We start from the raw sequence: 23,634 nt of genomic DNA, 5'->3' as shown, positions 1-23,634 counted from the left end.
GACTACAGCCCAAAACAAACAAACAAACACACACACACACTCACTCTCGACAGGAGAAAACCAGGGCTACAAGGAACAAATCGTCCAGGGTCTCTCCATGTCCTCTCTCTACAGTCCCTCCATGTGAAAGGGAGAATTTTCTTCAGGCAGAAGAACAGGAGGAGGAGAGAAAGTGTTAGCTGATCACTGATCAGATGTTATGTGGAGGGGGGATGGGGGTCAGAGAGGTCTAGAATGGTGTGTGTTTAAAGGGTGGTTATATATAGACAGTCTTCTAAGGTCGATGGAGCCTGTCTTAAACCTTCAGAGCACGTCTTTAGACACACACACACACACAGCAAACACACACAAACATTCACACACACATACATTCACACACACACACACACCAGACACACACAAACATTCACACACACCAAGTCCTAAATTCACCCTCCTCTCTTCTATCATTAAAACACACTGAGTTCACCCTCCTCTCCTATCATTAAAACACACTGAGTTCACCCTCCTCTCTTCTCTCCTATCATTAAAACACACTGAGTTCACCCTCCTCTCCTATCATTAAAACACACTGAGTTCACCCTCCTCTCTTCTCTCATATCATTAAAACACACTAAGTTCACCCTCCTCTCGTCTATCATTAAAACCCACTACGAGTTCACCCTCCTCTCTTCTTCTCTCCTATCATTAAAACACACTGAGTTCACCCTCCTCTCTTCTATCATTAAAACACACTAAGTTCACCCTCCTCTCGTCTATCATTAAAACCCACTACGAGTTCACCCTCCTCTCGTCTTCTCTCCTATCATTAAAACACACTATGACTTCATCCTCCTCTCTTCTTCTCTCCTATCATTAAAACCCACTATGAGTTCACCCTCCTCTCTCCTATCATTAAAACACACTATGACTTCATCCTCCTCTCTTCTTCTCTCCTATCATTAAAACACACTATGAGTTCATCCTTCTTCTCTCCCTGTCTTAATAAACCTCCCGAGTGGAGCAGCGGTCTAAGGCACTGCATCGCAGTGCTAGGGGGCTCACTACAGACCCGGGTTCCATCCCGGGCTGTATCACAACCGGCCGTGATCGGGAGTCCCATAGGGCGGTGCACAATTGGCCCAGCGTTGTCCGGATTAGGAGAGTGTTTGGCTGGGGTAGGAGAGGGCTTGGCTGGGGTAGGAGAGGGTTTGGCTGGGGTAGGAGAGTGTTTTGCTGGGGTAGGAGAGGGTTTTGCTGGGGTAGGAGAGGGTTTGGCCGGGGTAGGAGAGGGTTTGGCCGGGGTAGGAGAGGGTTTGGCCGGGGTAGGAGAGGGTTTGGCTGGGGTAGGAGAGGGTTTGGCTGGGGTAGGAGAGGGTTTGGCTGGGGTAGGAGAGGGTTTGGCCGGGGTAGGAGAGGGTTTGGCCGGGGTAGGAGAGGGTTTGGCCGGGGTAGGAAAGGGTTTGGCCGGGGTAGGAAAGGGTTTGGCCGGGGTAGGAGAGGGTTTGGCCGCCCAATTTTTCAGTTTTTGATTTGTTAAAAGAGTTTGAAATATCCAATAAATGTCGTTCCACTTCATGATTGTGTCCCACTTGTTGTTGATTCTTCACAAAAAAAATACAGTTTTATATCTTTATGTTTGAAGCCTGAAATGTGGCAAAAGGGGGCCGAATACTTTCGCAAGGCACTGTATACACACACTCTCTCCCTTTACTGTGATAGTACACACACGCTCGCACACACACACACGCTCGCACACACACACACACAAATGAGGATACTTCAAAACAGTACCTTATAAACACTGTCGATAAATCCAATGTGACAGACACATCTAGACACAGTAAAATAAAGACTTGTTCCAGGAAGATAGTTTATTCCCTAGAACAGAGAGCCAGAGTGCTATTGTACTTTAACACAGTCGCACACACACACGTTCACACACACACACTTTCACACACACCTTCACACACACACCTTCACACAAGCTAGTGCAGAACCACACACGCTAGCGCACACACACATTCACAGGCTAGTACATACACGTTCACAAACTCCCTAGCGCGCACACACAAACACACACAAGAGTACGCTAAGACACACACGAACACGCTAAGACACACAAGAGCATGCTAAGACACACACAAACACGCGAAGACACACGCTGTGCAGGAACCCATTATACACTTCTGTCAGAAGACAACCTGTAAACATAAAGCTTTTCACAAAACAAACTTTCATTACAACAATGATCATATTTACATCTATTTCCAACACACACACACACACAGACACACACACACACACACACACACACACACACACACACACACACACACACACACACACACACACAGACACACACACACACACAGACACCAGCGTCTTAAGACATTCTATGACGACAGATGGCTTTAGAACTGTTCAGACACAGGCCAACTATCCTTGCTGCTAGGCAACTGTAAGAGCTTCAGCCAATCGGTTAGCAGGGCTTGGGACCACGTCCAATCACCTCTCAGGCATATCAAAGATTCCGCCCCTTTACGACCTCCCTCCTCTGATTGGATCAGGGCCCTGTCAGTCCAGCCAGCGACCCAGCCCTCTCTCTGATATGTCCCTGATTCGCTGAGTTTGTTTCCCAATCCTGTTCCCTGATTGGTTGTCACCTGGGCGGAAGGGGCGTGCCTCAGTCTGTGTCCATGTTCATGTGACAGGGGTTACTTCCTGTCTCCAGGGCGGTCCGGTAGAGCTTCAGAAAGTGGCGGTAGTGCGGGGAGCAGCCAAGCCACGCCTCTCCGAACCGCACTGCCCCCGTGAACAGGAACTCCCCCTTCTCCCTCGGCTGCAGCCAGCACCGCAGGGGCGTGTTCAGACGTCCGGACCACCCCTTTCCTCTGGCTCCGCCCCAAGAGAACACTCCGCTCTTCTGATGGAACAGGCGGCTTAGCATCACGGCAACGGAGGAGTGGTCTGATGACGAGGGCGTGTCAACGCCACGGATACTGCCACGACCCGCTGGAGAGAAAGAGGGAGGGAGAGAGATATGGGGAGGAGATAGGGAGGAGAGAGATATATGGGGAGGAGAGGGAGGAGAGAGATATGGGGAGGAGAGAGATATGGGGAGGAGAGAGATATGGGGAGGAGAGGGAGGAGAGAGATATGGGGAGGAGAGGGAGGAGAGAGATATGGGGAGGAGAGAGAGGAGAGAGATATGGTGAGGAAAGAGATATGGGGAGGAGAGGGAGGAAAGAGATATGGGGAGGAGAGGGAGGAATGAGATATGGGGAGGAGAGAGATATGGGGAGGAGAGAGATATGGGGAGGAGAGGGAGGAGAGAGATATGGGGAGGAGAGGGAGGAGAGAGATATGGGGAGGAGAGAGAGGAGAGAGATATGGTGAGGAGAGAGATATGGGGAGGAGAGGGAGGAAAGAGATATGGGGAGGAGAGAGATATGGGGAAGAGGGAGGAGAGAGATATGGGGAGGAGAGAGATATGGGGAGGAGAGAGATATGGGGAGGAGAGGGAGGAGAGAGATATGGGGAGGAGAGGGAGGAGAGAGATATGGGGAGGAGAGAGAGGAGAGAGATATGGTGAGGAGAGAGATATGGGGAGGAGAGGGAGGAAAGAGATATGGGGAGGAGAGAGATATGGGGAAGAGGGAGGAGAGAGATATGGGGAGGAGAGAGATATGGGGAGGAGAGGGAGGAAAGAGATATGGGGAGGAGAGGGGGGGAGAGAGATATGGGGAGGAGAGGGGGGAGAGAGAGGAGAGAGATATGGGGAGGAGAGGGGGGAGAGAGATATGGGGAGGAGAGGGGGGAGAGGGAGGAGAGAGATATGGGGAGGAGAGAGAGAAGAGAGATATGGGGAGGAGAAGGAGGAGAGGGGGGAGAGAGATATATGGGGAGGAGAGAGGGAGAGAGAGAGGGGAAGAGAGAGTGATGAGAAGGGTTGTTCATGTCCTTTACAGCTGGTGCTGTTTGTGGCTGTGTTCTAAATCAAATCAAATACCATTTGTCACATGCTTGGGAAACAACAGGTGGAGACTAACAGTGAAATGCTGACTGATGGGCCCTTCACAACAATGCAGAGAGAAACATTTTACAGTAATAGAAAAATAACACGAGTAACTTGGCTATACACACAGGGTACCAGTACTGAGTCTATGATAACATGACTATACACACAGGGTACCAGTACTGAGTCTATGATAACATGACTATACACACAGGGTACCAGTACTGAGTCTATGATAACATGACTATACACACAGGGTACCAGTACTGAGTCTATGATTTTATTTATTTATTTATTTTACCTTTATTTAACCAGGTAGGCAAGTTGAGAACAAGTTCTCATTTACAATTGCGACCTGGCCAAGATAAAGCAAAGCAGTTCGACAGATAAAACGACACAGAGTTACACATGGAGTAAAAACAAACATACAGTCAATAATGCAGTATAAACAAGTCTATATACAATGTGAGCAAATGAGGTGAGAAGGGAGGTAAAGGCAAAAAAAGGCCATGATGGCAAAGTAAATACAATATAGCAAGTAAAATACTGGAATGGTAGTTTTGCAATGGAAGAATGTGCAAAGTAGAAATAAAAAAATAATGGGGTGCAAAGGAGCAAAATAAATAAATAAATAAAAATTAAATACAGTTGGGAAAGAGGTAGTTGTTTGGGCTAAATTATAGGTGGGCTATGTACAGGTGCAGTAATCTGTGAGCTGCTCTGACAGTTGGTGCTTAAAGCTAGTGAGGGAGATAGGTGTTTCCAGTTTCAGAGATTTTTGTAGTTCGTTCCAGTCATTGGCAGCAGAGAACTGGAAGGAGAGGCGGCCAAAGAAAGAATTGGTCTTGGGGGTGACTAGAGAGATATACCTGCTGGAGCGTGTGCTACAGGTGGGAGATGCTATGGTGACCAGCGAGCTGAGATAAGGGGGGACTTTACCTAGCAGGGTCTTGTAGATGACATGGAGCCAGTGGGTTTGGCGACGAGTATGAAGCGAGGGCCAGCCAACGAGAGCGTACAGGTCGCAATGGTGGGTAGTATATGGGGCTTTGGTGATAAAACGGATTGCACTGTGATAGACTGCATCCAATTTGTTGAGTAGGGTATTGGAGGCTATTTTGTAAATGACATCGCCAAAGTCGAGGATTGGTAGGATGGTCAGTTTTACAAGGGTATGTTTGGCAGCATGAGTGAAGGATGCTTTGTTGCGAAATAGGAAGCCAATTCTAGATTTAACTTTGGATTGGAGATGTTTGATATGGGTCTGGAAGGAGAGTTTACAGTCTAACCAGACACCTAAGTATTTGTAGTTGTCCACGTATTCTAAGTCAGAGCCGTCCAGAGTAGTGATGTTGGACAGGCGGGTAGGTGCAGGTAGCGATCGGTTGAAGAGCATGCATTTAGTTTTACTTGTATTTAAGAGCAATTGGAGGCCACGGAAGGAGAGTTGTATGGCATTGAAGCTTGCCTGGAGGGTTGTTAACACAGTGTCCAAAGAAGGGCCGGAAGTATACAGAATGGTGTCGTCTGCGTAGAGGTGGATCAGGGACTCACCAGCAGCAAGAGCGACCTCATTGATGTATACAGAGAAGAGAGTCGGTCCAAGAATTGAACCCTGTGGCACCCCCATAGAGACTGCCAGAGGTCCGGACAGCAGACCCTCCGACTTGACACACTGAACTCTATCAGAGAAGTAGTTGGTGAACCAGGCGAGGCAATCATTTGAGAAACCAAGGCTGTCGAGTCTGCCGTACCAGTACTGAGTCTATGATAACATGACTATACACACAGGGTACCAGTACTGAGTCTATGATAACATGACTATACACACAGGGTACCAGTACTGAGTCTATGATAACATGACTATACACACAGGGTACCAGTACTGAGTCTATGATAACATGACTATACACACAGGGTACCAGTACTGAGTCTATGATAACATGACTATACACACAGGGTACCAGTACTGAGTCTATGATAACATGACTATACACACAGGGTACCAGTACTGAGTCTATGATAACATGACTATACACACAGGGTACCAGTACTGAGTCTATGATAACATGACTATACACACAGGGTACCAGTACTGAGTCTATGATAACATGACTATACACACAGGGTACCAGTACTGAGTCTATGATAACATGACTATACACACAGGGTACCAGTACTGAGTCTATGATAACATGACTATACACACAGGGTACCAGTACTGAGTCTATGATAACATGACTATACACACAGGGTACCAGTACTGAGTCTATGATAACATGACTATACACACAGGGTACCAGTACTGAGTCTATGATAACATGACTATACACACAGGGTACCAGTACTGAGTCTATGATAACATGACTATACACACAGGGTACCAGTACTGAGTCTATGATAACATGACTGTACACACAGGGTACCATTACTGAGTCGATGTGCAGGGGTACGAGGTAATGGAGGTAGATATGTACATATGGGTAGAGATAAAGTGACTAGGGAACAGGATAGGTAATAAACAGTAGCAGCAGTGTATGTGATGAATCTAGAGTGTAATGGGGTTCAATGCAGATATTCCAGAGAGTTATTGGTTAACTATTTAGCGGCCTTGTTCAGTCTAATGGCTTAGGGGTAGAAGCAGGGTCCTGTTGGTTCCAGACTCGGTACAGCATCGGTACAGCTTGCCGTGCAGTAGCAGAGAGAACAGTCTATGTCTTGGGGCATCGGTACAGCTTGCCGTGCGGTAGCAGAGAGAACAGTCTATGTCTTGGGGCATCGGTACAGCTTGCCGTGCGGTAGCAGAGAGAACAGTCTATGTCTTGGGGCATCAGTACAGCTTGCCGTGCGGTAGCAGAGAGAACAGTCTATGTCTTGGGGCATCGGTACAGCTTGCCGTGCAGTAGCAGAGAGAACAGTCTATGTCTTGGGGCATCGGTACAGCTTGCCGTGCGGTAGCAGAGAGAACAGTCTATGACTTGGGGCATCGGTACAGCTTGCCGTGCGGTAGTAGAGAGAACAGTCTATGATTTGGGGCATCGGTACAGCTTGCCGTGCGGTAGCAGAGAGAACAGTCTATGTCTTGGTGCATCGGTACAGCTTGCCGTGCGGTAGTAGAGAGAACAGTCTATGATTTGGGGCATGGGTACAGCTTGCCGTGCGGTAGCAGAGAGAACAGTCTATGTCTTGGGGCATCGGTACAGCTTGCCGTGCGGTAGCAGAGAGAACAGTCTATGTCTTGGGGCATCGGTACAGCTTGCCGTGCGGTAGCAGAGAGAACAGTCTATGTCTTGGGGCATCGGTACAGCTTGCTGTGCGGTAGCAGAGAGAACAGTCGATGATTTGGGGCATCGGTACAGCCTGCCGTGGGGTAGCAGAGGGAACAGTCTATGTCTTGGGGCATCGGTACAGCTTGCCGTGCGGTAGCAGAGAGAAAAGTCTATGTCTTGGGGCATCGGTACAGCTTGCCGTGCGGTAGCAGAGAGAACAGTCTATGTCTTGGGGCATCGGGTACAGCTTGCCGTGCGGTAGCAGAGAGAACAGTCTATGTCTTGGGGCATCGGTACAGCTTGCCGTGCGGTAGCAGAGAGAACAGTCTATGTCTTGGGGCATCGGGTACAGCTTGCCGTGCGGTAGCAGAGAGAACAGTCTATGTCTTGGGGCATCGGTACAGCTTGCCGTGCGGTAGCAGAGAGAAAAGTCTATGTCTTGGGGCATCGGTACAGCTTGCCGTGCGGTAGTAGAGAGAACAGTCTGTCTTGGGGCATCGGTACAGCTTGCCGTGCGGTAGTAGAGAGAACAGTCTGTCTTGGGGCATCGGGTACAGCTTGCCGTGCGGTAGCAGAGAGAACAGTCTATGTCTTGGGGCATCGGTACAGCTTGCCGTGCGGTAGCAGAGAGAACAGTCTGTCTTGGGGCATCGGTACAGCTTGCCGTGCGGTAGCAGAGAGAACAGTCTATGTCTTGGGGCATCGGTACAGCTTGCCGTGCGGTAGCAGAGAGAACAGTCTGTTATAATCTCCACCCGGCACAGCCAGAAGAGGACTGGTGGTTGAAGATATCCCTCTAGTGGTGTGGGGGCTGTGCTTTGGCAAAGTGGGTGGGGTTATATCCTTCCTGTTTGGCCCTGTCCGGGGGTGTCCTCGGATGGGGCCACAGTGTCTCCTGACCCCTCCTGTCTCAGCCTCCAGTATTTATGCTGCAGTAGTTTATGTGTCGGGGGGCTGGGGTCAGTTTGTTATATCTGGAGTACTTCTCCTGTCCTATTCGGTGTCCTGTGTGAATCTAAGTGTGCGTTCTCTAATTCTCTCCTTCTCTCTTTCTTTCTCTCTCTCGGAGGACCTGAGCCCTAGGACCATGCCCCAGGACTACCTGACATGATGACTCCTTGCTGTCCCCAGTCCACCTGGCCATGCTGCTGTTCCAGTTTCAACTGACCTGAGCCCTAGGACCATGCCCCAGGACTACCTGACATGATGACTCCTTGCTGTCCCCAGTCTACCTGGCCATGCTGCTGCTCCAGTTTCAACTTCCACCTGACTGTGCTGCTGCTCTAGTTTCAACTGTTCTGCCTTATTATTATTCGACCATGCTGGTCATTTATGAACATTGAACATCTTGACCATATTCTGTTATAATCTCCACCCGGCACAGCCAGAAGAGGACTGGCCACCCCACATAGCCTGGTTCCTCTCTAGGTTTCTTCCTAGGTATTGGCCTTTCTAGGGAGTTTTTCCTAGCCACCGTGCTTCTACACCTGCATTGCTTGCTGTTTGGGGTTTTAGGCTGGGTTTCTGTACAGCACTTTGAGATATCAGCTGATGTACGAAGGGCTATATAAATAAATTTGATTTGATTTGATTTGATTTGAACAGTCTATGTCTTGGGGCATCGGTACAGCTTGCCGTGCGGTAGTAGAGAGAACAGTCTATGATTTGGGGCATGGGTACAGCTTGCCGTGCGGTAGCAGAGAGAACAGTCTATGATTTGGGGCATGGGTACAGCTTGCCGTGGGGTAGTAGAGAGAACAGTCTATGACTTGGTGGATCGGTACAGCTTGCAGTGCGGTAGCAGAGAGAACAGTCTATGTCTTGGGGCATCGGTACAGCTTGCCGTGCGGCAGCAGAGAGAACAGTCTATGTCTTGGGGCATCGGTACAGCTTGCCGTGCGGTAGCAGAGAGAACAGTCTATGACTTGGTGGATCGGTACAGCTTGCAGTGCGGTAGCAGAGAGAACAGTCTATGACTTGGTGGATCGGTACAGCTTGCCGTGCGGTAGCAGAGAGAACAGTCTATGACTTGGTGGATCGGTACAGCTTGCAGTGCGGTAGCAGAGAGAACAGTCTTAGTCTTGGTGCATCTGTACAGCTTGCCGTGCGGTAGCAGAGAGAACAGACTATGTCTTGGACGCCTGGAGTCTTTGACCATTTTTAGGGCCTTCCTGTGACACCGCCTGGTATAGAGGTCCTGGATGGCAGTGAATTCGGCCCCGGTGAGGTACTGCCACATACGCACTACCCTCTGTAGCATCTTGCGGTCGAATGCCAAGCAGTTGCCATACCAAAAGGAGATGCAGCCAGTCGAGATGCTCTCAATGGTGCAGCTGTAGAACATTTAGAGGATCTGAGGGCCCAGGCCTCCTGAGGGGGGAGGTGGTGTGTGTGTGTCATGTTAATTCCTCAGTGATGTGGACACAGAGGAAGGTGAACCTCTCTCCACCTGCTCCCCTACAGTCAATGTGAATGGGGGGAGCTGACATCCTCCCTTATTGGCTGTCTCATCGTAGTTGGTGATCAGGCCTACCACCGTCATGTCGCCAGCAAACTTAATGATGGTGGTGGACATTGTTCTGTGTGTGTTGTGGTGTTGTGCGTACCTGTGTGTGTGTGTGTGTGTTGTGGTGTTGTGCGTAACATGTGTGTGTGTGTGTTGTGGTGTTGTGCGTAACCTGTGTGTGTGTGTGTGTTGTGGTGTTGTGCGTACCTGTGTGTGTGTGTGTGTTGTGGTGTTGTGCGTACCTGTGTGTGTGTGTGTTGTGGTGTTGTGCGTAACCTGTGTGTGTGCTTACCAAAGTCGCTGGTGCATACCGCCATCAGGATCTGGTCATCTGTGCAGGGTGTACAGGAGGCTGAGAGAGAGGCATGAGACATATGACACATACACCACCACACACCATCATACACCACCACACCCCCACACACCACCACCACACACCATACACCCTCACACACCCCACCACACACCATACACCACCACACACCATACACCATCACACACCCCACCACACACCATACACCACCACACACCATACACCACCACACACACCACCACCATACACCACCACACACCCCACCACCATACACCACCACACACACCATACCCCACCACACACCACCACCACACACACCACCCCCACACACCACCACACACCACCATACACCACCACACCCCCACACACCACCACACACACCATACCCCACCACCACACACACCACCATACCCCACCATACCCCACCACACACCCCCATACACCACCACACACCCCACCACCATACACCACCATACACACCACCATACACCCCACCACACACCATACACACCCCACCATACACCACCTCACACCCCACCACCATACACCACCATACACCCCACCACCATACCCCACCACACACCATACACACCCCACCATACACCACCACACACCCCACCACCATACACCACCACACCCCACCATACACACCACCATACACCACCACACACCCCACCACCATACACCACCACACCCCACCACCATACACCACCACACCCCACCATACACCATACACACCCCACCATACACCACCACACACCCCACCATCATACACCACCACACCCCACCATACACACCCCACCATACAGTATACACTACCGGTCAAACGTTTTAGAACACCTACTCATTCAAAGGTTTTTCTTGATTTTTACTATTTTCTCCATTGTAGAATAATAGTGAAGACATCAAAACTATGAAATAGCCTGGAGGTTTGTTGGGTCATTGACCTGTTGAAAACAAATGATAGTTCCACTAAGCCCAAACCAGATGGGATGGAGTATGGCTGCAGAATGCTGTGGTAGCCATGCTGGTTAAGTGTGCCTTGAATTCTAAATGAATCTCAGACAGTGTCACCAGCAATATTCCCCCACACCATTACACCTCCTCCTCCATGCTTCACGGTGTGAAATACACAAACAGAGATCATCCATACACCCACACAGCGTCTCACAAAGACACGGCGGTTGGAACCAAAAATCTCCAATTTAGACTCCAGACCAAAGGACACATTTCCACCGGTCTAATGTCCATTGCTCGTGTTTCTTGGCCCAAGCAAGTCTCTTCTTCTTATTGGGGTCCTTTAGTAGTGGTTTCTTTGTAGCAGTTCAACAATGAAGGCCTGATTCATGTAGTCTCCTCTGAACAGTTGATGTTGAGATGTGTCTGTTACCTGAACTCTGTGAAGCATTTATTTGGGCTGCAATTTCTGAGGCTGGTTGCTCTAATGAACTGATCCTCTGCAGCAGAGGTAACTCTGGGTCTTCCTTTCCTGTGGCGGTCCTCATGAGACCCAGTTTCATCATAGCACTTGAGCAAAGCTGTCATCAAGGCAAAGGGTGGCTATTATAATAAAATATAATAAAATATATTTTGATTTGTTTAACACTCTTTTGGTTACTACATGTTTCCATATAGAGAATAGTACAAATAAAGAAAAACCCTTGAATTAGTAGGCGTTCTAAAACGGTTGTCCGGTCGTGTACAACACTAGCATCAGATATAAAGAAGACTGAGCGTGTGAGTCAGTTAGTCCTGTATCTCTCCACTAATATTCTCCTCCCTCTTTCCCTCCCCCATCCATCCCTCACTTCCTGAGAGAGGGGAGAGGTGTGAGAGGGGGTGATGAGGGGGAAGTCTGGTTCTCTCACCCCCTTGTTGTTCCCCCTAGCTCTATTTGGGGTAGAGAGGGAGGGGTGAGGCGAGAGAGGGGGAGGAAGAGAGAGAGGAATGAGGGAGAAAGGGAGGAATGAGGAGGGAGAGAGGGAGGGATGAGGAGGAAGAGAGAGAGGAATGAGGGAGAAAGGGAGGAATGAGGAGGGAGAGAGGGAGGGATGAGGAGGGAGAGAGGGAGGGATGAGGAGGGAGAGAGGGAGGGGTGAGGAGGGAGAGAGGGAGGGATGAGGAGGAAGAGAGAGAGGAATGAGGGAGAAAGGGAGGAATGAGGAGGGAGAGAGGGAGGGATGAGGAGGGAGAGAGGAAGGGGTGAGGAGGGAGAGAGGAAGGGGTGAGAAGGGAGAGAGGAAGGGGTGAGGAGGGAGGGAGGGATGAGGAGGGAGAGAGGAATGAGGAGGGAGAGAGGGAGGGATGAGATGGATGTCTATGGGGAGGGTACAAGATGAAGGATTTGTGTGTGTGTGTGTGTGTGTGTGTGTGTGTGTGTGTGTGTGTGTGTGAGAGAGAGTGAAACAACAGGTGGGAGAGGGTAGTCAGGGTGGTAACCTTTGACCCTGTCTGCCAGTAAAACAACTATTAAACACACACAGTCTTTCTCTTTGTCTGTCAATGGTTTTATGATGCATACCTGTACTAGGCAGATATAAAACATCTCTCTCTCTTTCTCCCTCCCTCTATACCTGTACTAGGCAGATATAAAACATCCCTCTCTCTTTCTCCCTCCCTCTATACCTGTACTAGGCAGATATAAAACATCCCTCTCTCTTTCTCCCTCCCTCCCTCTATACCTGTACTAGGCAGATATAAAACATCCCTCTCTCTTTCTCCCTCCCTCTATACCTGTACTAGGCAGATACAAAACATATCTCTCTCTCTCTCTCTCTCTTTCTCCCTCCCTCCATACCTGTACTAGGCAGATACAAAACATATCTCTCTCTCTCTCTTTCTCCCTCCCTCCATACCTGTACTCGGCAGATACAAACCTTTCTCCCTCTCCCACTCTCCCTCCCTCCATTCTCCATCTGACCAATCATATCCTCTCCCTGTCTTGCAGCAGACACCACTGATTGACAGCTGGATGATGATTGGCTGACCCCTGGGCTTGACCCCAGTGTGACCTGTTGATTAGCCTGCTTGTTTTTACATGTCAGAGAGGGAGACGAGAGAGAGGAGGGAGGGAGACGAGAGAGAGAGGAGGGAGGGAGGGAGACGAGAGAGAGAGGAGGGAGGAAGATGGGAGACGGGTGAGAGGAGAGGGGGATAGAGGACAGCAGTAAGAGAGGGGGGAGGGAGATGGGAGAGAGAGGAGGGAGACGGGTGAGAGGAGAGGGGGATAGAGGACAGCAGTAAGAGAGGGGGGAGGGAGATGGGAGAGAGAGGAGGGAGATGGGTGAGAGAGGAGGGAGATGGGTGAGAGGAGAGGGGGATAGAGGACAGCAGTAAGAGAGGGGGGAGGGAGATGGGAGAGAGAGGAGGGAGACGGGTGAGAGAGGAGGGAGACGGGTGAGAGAGGACAGCACTAAGAGAGGGAGGGGGGTCTCTGGTCTGGTCCAGTCTGTCTCTTGAGTGACAGCAGGGCTGTGGATGTGTGGGTCTGGGCTAGACTGCTTTATTAGGCTAGACAGACTTTCACCCTGTTTAACTCCTGTCATCTCCTGCCCCGCCCCCCCCCCCATTTCTACCTCGGCCTCCCCTTCTTCAGCTAACACAAGGCCTATTTAATGTGTCTAGGGGTCAGTTGAACCAGTGGTTCATTCTTCAGCTAACACAAGGCCTATTTAATGTGTCTAGGGGTCAGTAGAACCAGTGGTTCATTCTTCCTCCTCTCTCTGGACTCTGTCACTGACTCTGTCCATCTGTCATGTTACTTTGTACAGCCCTTGATCTGGGGAACGGGTTTCTATCGCCTGGGTTCTACCATGGAATGTGTGTGTTGGCCTCTTACCAGGTCCAATGTTCAGGTGTGTGTGTGTGTTGGTCTCTTACCAGGTCCAGTGTTCAGGTGTGTGTGTGTGTTGGTCTCTTACCAGGTCTAGTGTTCAGGTGTGTGTGTGTGTTGGTCTCTTACCAGGTCCAGTGTTCAGGTGTGTGTGTGTGTTGGTCTCTCACCAGGTCCAGTGTTCAGGTGTGTGTGTGTGTTGGTCTCTTACCAGGTCCAGTGTTGAGGTGTGTGTGTGTTGGTCTCTTATCAGGTCCAGTGTTGAGGTGTGTGTGTGTGTGTGTGTGTGTGTGTGTTGGTCTCTTATCAGGTCCAGTGTTGATGTGTGTGTGTGTGTGTGTGTGTGTGTGTTGGTCTCTTATCAGGTCCAGTGTTGAGGTGTGTGTGTGTGTGTGTGTGTGTGTGTGTGTGTGTGTGTGTGTTGGTCTCTTATCAGGTCCAGTGTTGAGGTGTGTGTGCGTGTGTGTGTGTGTGTGTGTGTGTGTGTGTGTGTGTGTGTGTGTGTGTGTGTGTGTGTGTGTGTGTGTGTGTGTGTGTGTGTTGGTCTCTTACCAGTGCCAGTGTTGAGGTGTGTGTGTGTGTTGGTCTCTCACCAGGTCCAGTGTTCAGGTGTGTGTGTGTGTTGGTCTCTTACCAGGTCCAGTGTTGAGGTGTGTGTGTGTTGGTCTCTTACCAGTGCCAGTGTTGAGGTGTGTGTGTGTGTTGGTCTCTCACCAGGTCCAGTGTTCAGGTGTGTGTGTGTGTTGGTCTCTTACCAGGTCTAGTGTTCAGGTGTGTGTGTGTGTTGGTCTCTTACCAGGTCCAGTGTTCAGGTGTGTGTGTGTGTTGGTCTCTCACCAGGTCCAGTGTTCAGGTGTGTGTGTGTGTTGGTCTCTTACCAGGTCCAGTGTTGAGGTGTGTGTGTGTTGGTCTCTTACCAGGTCCAGTGTTCAGGTGTGTGTGTGTGTTGGTCTCTTACCAGGTCTAGTGTTCAGGTGTGTGTGTGTGTTGGTCTCTTACCAGGTCTAGTGTTCAGGTGTGTGTGTGTGTTGGTCTCTCACCAGGTCCAGTGTTCAGGTGTGTGTGTGTGTTGGTCTCTTACCAGGTCCAGTGTTGAGGTGTGTGTGTGTTGGTCTCTTATCAGGTCCAGTGTTGAGGTGTGTGTGTGTGTGTGTGTGTGTGTGTGTGTGTGTGTTGGTCTCTTATCAGGTCCAGTGTTGAGGTGTGTGTGTGTGTGTGTGTGTGTGTGTGTTGGTCTCTTATCAGGTCCAGTGTTGAGGTGTGTGTGCGTGTGTGTGTGTGTGTGTGTGTGTGTGTGTGTGTGTGTGTGTGTGTGTGTGTGTGTGTGTTGGTCTCTTACCAGTGCCAGTGTTGAGGTGTGTGTGTGTGTTGGTCTCTCACCAGGTCCAGTGTTCAGGTGTGTGTGTGTGTTGGTCTCTTACCAGGTCCAGTGTTGAGGTGTGTGTGTGTTGGTCTCTTACCAGTGCCAGTGTTGAGGTGTGTGTGTGTGTTGGTCTCTCACCAGGTCCAGTGTTCAGGTGTGTGTGTGTGTTGGTCTCTTACCAGGTCTAGTGTTCAGGTGTGTGGGTGTGTTGGTCTCTTACCAGGTCCAGTGTTCAGGTGTGTGTGTGTGTTGGTCTCTCATCAGGTCCAGTGTTCAGGTGTGTGTGTGTGTTGGTCTCTTACCAGGTCCAGTGTTGAGGTGTGTGTGTGTTGGTCTCTTACCAGGTCCAGTGTTCAGGTGTGTGTGTGTGTTGGTCTCTTACCAGGTCTAGTGTTCAGGTGTGTGTGTGTGTTGGTCTCTTACCAGGTCCAGTGTTCAGGTGTGTGTGTGTGTTGGTCTCTCACCAGGTCCAGTGTTCAGGTGTGTGTGTGTGTTGGTCTCTTACCAGGTCCAGTGTTGAGGTGTGTGTGTGTTGGTCTCTTATCAGGTCCAGTGTTGAGGTGTGTGTGTGTGTGTGTGTGTGTGTTGGTCTCTTATCAGGTCCAGTGTTGATGTGTGTGTGTGTGTGTGTGTGTGTGTGTGTGTTGGTCTCTTATCAGGTCCAGTGTTGAGGTGTGTGTGTGTGTGTGTGTGTGTGTGTGTGTGTGTTGGTCTCTTATCAGGTCCAGTGTTGAGGTGTGTGTGTGTGTGTGTGTGTGTGTGTTGGTCTCTTATCAGGTCCAGTGTTGAGGTGTGTGTGCGTGTGTGTGTGTGTGTGTGTGTGTGTGTGTGTGTGTGTGTGTGTGTGTGTGTGTGTGTGTGTGTGTGTGTTGGTCTCTTACCAGTGCCAGTGTTGAGGTGTGTGTGTGTGTTGGTCTCTCACCAGGTCCAGTGTTCAGGTGTGTGTGTGTGTTGGTCTCTTACCAGGTCCAGTGTTGAGGTGTGTGTGTGTTGGTCTCTTACCAGTGCCAGTGTTGAGGTGTGTGTGTGTGTGTTGGTCTCTCACCAGGTCCAGTGTTCAGGTGTGTGTGTGTGTTGGTCTCTTACCAGGTCCAGTGTTGAGGTGTGTGTTGGTCTCTTACCAGTGCCAGTGTTGAGGTGTGGGTACAGGTGAGCTCCAGGTCCGTGGCTGGCCACCAGTTCATACTGAAACACTGTGATCCTCTTGCTGATGTCCTGCTGGCCCACTGCCTCTATGAACAGCGCCCCCTCTGTCAGGGAGAAACACTGCACCCTGCCATGCGCCTGGAAATATAACAAACATGATTAAATATGTACTGGTGTATGTGTGTACTGGTGTATGTATGTACTGGTGTAATGTACTGGTGTATGTATGTACTGGTGTAATGTACTGGTGTAATGTACTGGTGTATGTATGTACTGGTGTAATGTACTGGTGTATGTATGTACTGGTGTAATGTACTGGTGTATGTATGTACTGGTGTAATGTACTGGTGTAATGTACTGGTGTATGTATGTACTGGTGTAATGTACTGGTGTAATGTACTGGTATGGGTAATGTACTGGTGTATTATGTACTGGGTGTAATGTACTGGTGTATATGTATGGACTGGGGTAATGTACTGGTGTAATGTATGTACGTGTGTACTGTACTGGTGTAATGTACTGGTGTATGTATGTACTGGTGTAATGTACTGGGTGTATGTATGTACTGGTGTAATGTACTGGTGTATTATGTACGTGTGTACTGTACTGGTGTAATGTACTGGTGTATGTATGTACTGGTGTAATGTACTGGTGTATGTATGTACTTGTGTACTGTTACTGGTGTATGTATGTACTGGTGTAATGTACTGGTGTAATGTACTGGTGTATGTATGTACTGGTGTAATGTACTGGTGTATGTATGTACTGGTGTAATGTACTGGTGTAATGTATGTACTTGTGTACTGTACTGGTGTAATGTACTGGTGTATGTATGTACTGGTGTAATGTACTGGTGTAATGTACTGGTGTATGTATGTACTGGTGTATGTATGTACTTGTGTACTGTACTGGTGTATGTATGTACTGGTGTAATGTACTGGTGTATGTATGTACTGGTGTAATGTACTGGTGTATGTATGTACTGGTGTAATGTACTGGTGTATGTATGTACTGGTGTAATGTACTGGTGTAATGTACTGGTGTAATGTACTGGTGTATGTATGTACTGGTGTATGTATGTACTTGTGTACTGTACTGGTGTATGTATGTACTGGTGTAATGTACTGGTGTATGTATGTACTGGTGTAATGTACTGGTGTATGTATGTACTGGTGTAATGTACTGGTGTATGTATGTACTGGTGTAATGTACTGGTGTATGTATGTACTGGTGTAATGTACTGGTGTAATGTACTGGTGTAATGTACTGGTGTATGTATGTACTGGTGTACTGTACTGGTGTAATGTACTGGTGTATGTATGTACTGGTGTAATGTACTGGTGTAATGACACTGAGATAATCATTTTCACACAAGTACTTTATGAACATATCAACAATTATATTTACAGCGGTTAAACTTAAGCATGCGTTTTCTGCCTATGAAACCTGCTCTGTGCTGTTCTCAGTCAGGTTACTGTGAAATATCTGTGCTGTTCTCAGTCAGGTTACTGTGAAATATCTGCGCTGTTCTCAGTCAGGTTACTGTGAAATATCTGTGCTGTTCTCAGTCAGGTTACTATGAAATATCTGTGACAACTTCTGATGTGAAAAAGGGATTTATGAATAAACGTGACTGACTGAATGACTGACCGACTGAATGACTGACCGAATGCTGACTGGCTGAATGACTGACTGGCTGAATGACTGACCGAATGCTGACTGGCTGAATGACTGACCGAATGCTGACTGGCTGAATGACTGACCGGCCGACTGACCAACAGACCAACTGATTGACTGACCGAATGCTGACTGGCTGAATGACTGACTGACTGACTGACCAACAGACCAACTGATTGATGATTGACTGACCGAATGCTGACTGGCTGAATGACTGACCGAATGCTGACTGGCTGAATGACTGAATGACGACTGGCTGAATGACTGAATGACTGACCGACTGACCGAATGCTGACTGGCTGAATGACTGACCGAATGCTGACCAACAGACCGACTGACTGCCCGAATGCTGACTGGCTGAATGACTGACCACCAGACAGACTGATTGACCGACTAACTGACCATCTACCTGCTCTGTCTCAGACATCAGCAGGCGGAGCTGTCCAGCTCTCTCCAGGTAGAGGTGTGATCCGCGGGAGTCTGTCTGGGGCTTGATGCAGGCGTGCAGGCCGGGGGAAGCCCCAGACGTGGGCTCCGTGTTGGGCCGCAGGTTGACGATGAGGGCCCCAGTAGGATAGAGCCACTCTAGACTGCCCTGGGAGCAACGCAGGTATACCTGCTCCACATCACGGGAGTGAGACTCATGGGTCAGACCACTGGGGGAGGAGAGAGGGAGAGAGAGAGGGGAGAGGGAGAGAGGGAGGATGAGAGAAGAAGAGGGAGGAGGAGAGGGGGACAGTAGGGTAGAGAAGAAGTTAAGGTATTGCGGAAGGAGGAGAGAGGTTATGATGATGGGGAGGAGGAGGAGAGGTTATGATGATGGGGGAGGAGGAGGAGAGTTTATGATGATGGGGGAGGAGGAGGAGAGGTTATGATGATGGGGGAGGAGGAGGAGAGGTTATTATGATGGGGGAGGAGGAGGAGAGGTTATTATGATGGGGGAGGAGGAGGAGGAGAGGTTATGATGATGGGGAGGAGGAGGAGGAGAGGTTATGATGATGGGGGAGGAGGAGGAGGAGAGGTTATGATGATGGGGAGGAGGAGGAGAGGTTATGATGATGGGGAGGAGGAGGAGAGATGGTAAAGGGGAGGTCAAGGCGGAGGGGAAGGGTTATGATGATGGGGGAGGAGGAGGAGAGTTTATGATGATGGGGGAGGAGGAGGAGAGAGGGTAAAGGGGCGGAGAAGGAGGAGGGGTTATGATGATGGGGAGGAGGCGGAGAGGTTATGATGATGGGGAGGAGGCGGAGAGGTTATGATGATGGGGAGGAGGAGGAGAGGTTATGATGATGGGGGAGGAGGAGGAGAGAGGGTAAAGGGGCAGAGAAGGAGGAGGGGTTATGATGATGGGGGAGGAGGCAGAGAGGTTATGATGATGGGGGAGGAGGAGGAGGAGAGGTTATGATGATGGGGGAGGAGGAGGAGAGGTTATGATGATGGGGGAGGAGGAGGAGGAGAGGTTATGATGATGGGGAGGAGGAGGAGAGGTTATGATGATGGGGAGGTGGAGGAGAGGTTATGATGATGGGGAGGAGGAGAGGTTATGATGATGGGGGAGGAGGAGGAGAGGTTATGATGATGGGGGAGGAGGAGGAGAGGTTATGATGATGGGGAGGAGGAGGAGAGGTTATGATGATGGGGGAGGAGGAGAGGTTATGATGATGGGGAGGAGGAGTGGTTATGATGATGAAGGAGGAGGAGGAGAGAGGGTAAAGGGGCAGAGAAGGAGGAGGGGTTATGATGGGGAGGAGGGGTTATGATGATGGGGGAGGAGGCAGAGAGGTTATGATGATGGGGGAGGAGGAGGAGGAGAGGTTATGATGATGGGGGAGGAGGAGGAGAGGTTATGATGATGGGGGAGGAGGAGGAGGAGAGGTTATGATGATGGGGAGGAGGAGGAGGAGAGGTTATGATGATGGGGGAGGAGGAGGAGAGGTTATGATGATGGGGGAGGAGGAGGAGGAGAGGTTATGATGATGGGGGAGGAGGAGGAGGAGAGGTTATGATGATGGGGAGGAGGAGGAGGAGAGGTTATGATGATGGGGAGGAGGAGGAGAGGTTATGATGATGAAGGAGGAGGAGAGGTTATGATGATGGGGGAGGATGAGGAGAGGTTATGATGATGGGGGAGGAGGAGGAGAGGTTATGATGATGGGGAGGAGGAGGAGAGGTTATGATGATGGGGAGGAGGAGGAGAGGTTATGATGATGGGGGAGGAGGAGGAGAGGTTATGATGATGGGGGAGGAGGAGGAGAGGTTATGATGATGGGGAGGAGGAGGAGAGGTTATGATGATGGGGGAGGAGGAGAGGTTATGATGATGGGGGAGGAGGAGAGGTTATGATGATGGGGAGGAGGAGAGGTTATGATGATGGGGGAGGAGGAGGAGAGGTTATGATGATGGGGGAGGAGGAGAGGTTATGATGATGGGGAGGAGGAGGAGAGGTTATGATGATGGGGAGGAGGAGGAGAGGTTATGATGATGGGGGAGGAGGAGGAGAGGTTATGATGATGGGGGAGGAGGAGGAGAGGTTATGATGATGGGGGAGGAGGAGAGGTTATGATGATGGGGAGGAGGAGAGGTTATGATGATGGGGAGGAGGAGGAGAGGTTATGATGATGGGGGAGGAGGAGAGGTTATGATGATGAAGGAGGGGGAGTGGTTATGATGATGAAGGAGGAGGAGGAGAGGTTATGATGATGGGGGAGGAGGAGGAGAGGTTATGATGATGGGGGAGGAGGAGGAGAGGTTATGATGATGAAGGAGGAGGAGGAGAGGTTATGATGATGAAGGAGGAGGAGGAGAGGTTATGATGAAGGAGGAGGAGGAGGAGAGGTTATGATGATGAAGGAGGACAAGGAGAGGTTATGATGATGAAGGAGGGGGAGTGGTCATGATGATGAAGGAGGAGGAGGAGAGGTTATGATGATGGGGGAGGAGAGGTTATGATGATGGGGGAGGAGAGGTTATGATGATGGGGAGGAGGCGGAGAGGTTATGATGATGGGGGAGGAGAGGTTATGATGGTGAAGGAGGAGGCGGAGAAGGTTTTTGATGAAGGAGGACGAGGAGAGGTTATGATGATGAAGGAGGAGGAGGAGAGGTTATGATGATGGGGGAGGAGGAGGAGAGGTTATGATGATGGGGGAGGAGGAGGAGAGGTTATGATGATGGGGGAGGAGGAGGAGGAGAGGTTATGATGATGGGGGAGGAGGAGGAGGAGAGGTTATGATGATGGGGGAGGAGGAGGAGGAGAGGTTATGATGATGGGGGAGGAGGAGGAGAGGTTATGATGATGGGGGAGGAGGAGGAGAGGTTATGATGATGAAGGAGGAGGAGAAGAGGTTATGATGATGGGGGAGGAGGAGGAGAGGTTATGATGATGGGGGAGGAGGAGGAGAGGTTATGATGATGAAAGAGGAGGAGGAGAGGTTATGATGATGAAGGAGGAGGAGGAGAGGTTATGATGATGGGGGAGGAGGAGAGGGTAGAGGGGGATAGAAGAGGTTAGGAAACTTGTTATGGATATATTTTGATGTTTGAGGAAGAATGTTGTTGGTCATAAACATGAACACACAAACATATTTAACAGTTAACTTCCTATGCATGATACCTTATCACTTAGTTAAGAGGTCGTTTAAAGAGCAACTTGATTACAGCATGAGTCTCTCTCTCGAGATAAACTGTGACCCGATGTGACCAATACCCGGAGCGCAGGGGAGGAGGATGTGGTCGGTTATCTGGGATGCGCGCACTTTAAGATCATTAAAAGATTATAAACTTGTACGAAGTTGATGTCTTCAAAAGAAAACCGCACTGCGGCGCGGCAACAAGAAAGCATCGCACAGTCGTTATTTTTATTACGCAGCGTCTTAAAACGACGGATCAAAGGGCAGGCCATATGGATCTGTTCATTTTACTGTAAACACAGGAGTGGCTGCGCACTCACTATCTGGAGGGTGCCATGCTATATACAATAGCCTAGAACACCGTTTTATGAGTATGTGAAAGGTAAGGTATGAACTCGACACGAGGTGTAGCGCTGAAAACATATCATTTCCCCTCTGACGGCTCCACGGTCCAAGCGCCCAACCCAAGCTCTCCTTTTGGCGCACGCGCGGAGATTTGGTATATTGAACTGGAACAGTTCAAAATATGTTATCTTGTTTTCTTTGAATATTATGGCACGCCGCCAATTGGAGCTCACATCGCTATAGGCTACAGGACAGGAGAAACAAAAACGTTCCCTATGCAAATCCATCAGGCCTAAACTACATAACGCATGTATAAACACAATCTTATTGTATAAAGAAGGACGTCTCTCTCCCCCTCCCTCACTCACTCACTCTCCCTCACAGAGGCTGGGGGTGTCAAGTGGTTCACCCCCCCCCCCCTTCCCCCCCGTTTATTGCAAAAAAATATGAAATGCATTAGACTTAATCTATCCAACCTGTTTGCACCTGCAAATATGCTGTGGTCTCGCTGTTCAGGACATTATTGCGCAACATCTGGAAGTGCAGGGAGGAAACGAGGGTTTCCATAACATCTGAATGTATCAGCCGGTTATACTGGTTCGATAGCAACACTGCCATAGACTATTACCCAACACTCCTTAACCAAAAGAGATTGTTGCTCGGCAACAGGATTGTAGGCTTATAGTCTACATCCTATAAGGGTTAATCAAACTTGTCGAATAACACACATACAATAATAAACGTATAGCCTACCTTCCTCTCCAGCTGCACTGGTCGCTGGTGTACTGCGCCGAGGCGACCCTACAGAGAAACACAGCCGCTACCCAGTGCGCTAAACCTGGCCACAGCATGGTTGACCAACCGCTCCTCCGCCCCAGTATGGTCAGACCACGTCCCGCCTTTCAGTAACCACAAAAATCCACCAATAAATCCTGCAAGTGACTATTTATTCACATCGTGGTCTCTGGTAAAGAAGGTTACGGATCCACTAGAATCAACAGTTCTGTTTTGTACCGTAAAAGTTCCGTTTCATTTCGACAGGATGGAATATCCGTGTAAAACCGTTGGGAGCCTCCGGCAGTAGACTGGTGACTAACAGACAGGAGGAAGTCCTGACATTAATAACGAACTTCTGCTGCTGCCTGGGCTCCAGCTCCGCACACGTCACCCCGCCCAGACTCGTGCCAGCAGCTGACTCCTCCGCTTGAGTGACACGCTCCAAACCACGCCCCGAGCGGACGAACTTCTTGGTCTCTCGCTCAGTGTGTGTGTGTGTGTGTGCGTCTTAACGCGGACATGCACGGATGTTCTTGGCGCCACATCCCGATAGCTCTTATAAATATTAGTACGGCAGCACGCGCAGGTCTGAAGATAGCCTACATCAGCGTCGTGTTGCAGAGCAGTAAATATCCACTAACTCACAAACAAATATGCACACGCACAAATTCAAAACACCTTCACCCCGCGGGTGAGAAACAGTAACCACTTGCACCGATATATTAGAGTAATACAGATCAATAAACTCAAGTGTAATTGACTACAATGTGTATCTTAATTA

At 49.6% G+C, this 23,634-nt stretch overlaps 1 protein-coding gene across 1 annotated transcript; it reads right to left on the bottom strand.

The window, feature by feature from the left end:
• Positions 1–1,833: 1,833 nt before the first annotated feature.
• LOC109882548 (meteorin-like protein) lies at positions 1,834–23,247 on the bottom strand. The gene is made up of 5 exons (XM_031821110.1): positions 22,830–23,247; positions 18,513–18,759; positions 16,402–16,564; positions 10,065–10,124; positions 1,834–2,994 (listed from the first exon to the last, which is right to left on the bottom strand). Exons 1-5 carry the CDS (start codon positions 22,925–22,927, stop codon positions 2,666–2,668), a joined length of 897 nt encoding a protein of 298 aa, XP_031676970.1. The 5' UTR covers positions 22,928–23,247; the 3' UTR covers positions 1,834–2,665.
• Positions 23,248–23,634: the final 387 nt, after the last annotated feature.

This window comes from Oncorhynchus kisutch, unplaced genomic scaffold (genome assembly GCF_002021735.2).
Source record: "Oncorhynchus kisutch isolate 150728-3 unplaced genomic scaffold, Okis_V2 scaffold3858, whole genome shotgun sequence".
In the NCBI taxonomy this organism is placed as follows: Eukaryota; Metazoa; Chordata; class Actinopteri; order Salmoniformes; family Salmonidae; genus Oncorhynchus; species Oncorhynchus kisutch.
The sequence above is the reverse complement of the archived record's forward strand: the minus strand, read 5'-3'. Positions and strand labels throughout refer to the sequence as shown.

Bases quoted from the DNA above. Each gene is read 5' to 3' on its own strand.
- LOC109882548 (XM_031821110.1), bottom strand. From the start codon at position 22,927: ATGCTGTGGCCAGGTTTAGCGCACTGGGTAGCGGCTGTGTTTCTCTGT. The intron at 18,760-22,829 runs GTAGGCTATACG...CTCCTCCCCCAG, and splicing joins CAGTGCAGCTGGAGAGGAAG to TGGTCTGACCCATGAGTCTC. The intron at 16,565-18,512 runs GTAGATGGTCAG...TTATATTTCCAG, and splicing joins TGATGTCTGAGACAGAGCAG to GCGCATGGCAGGGTGCAGTG.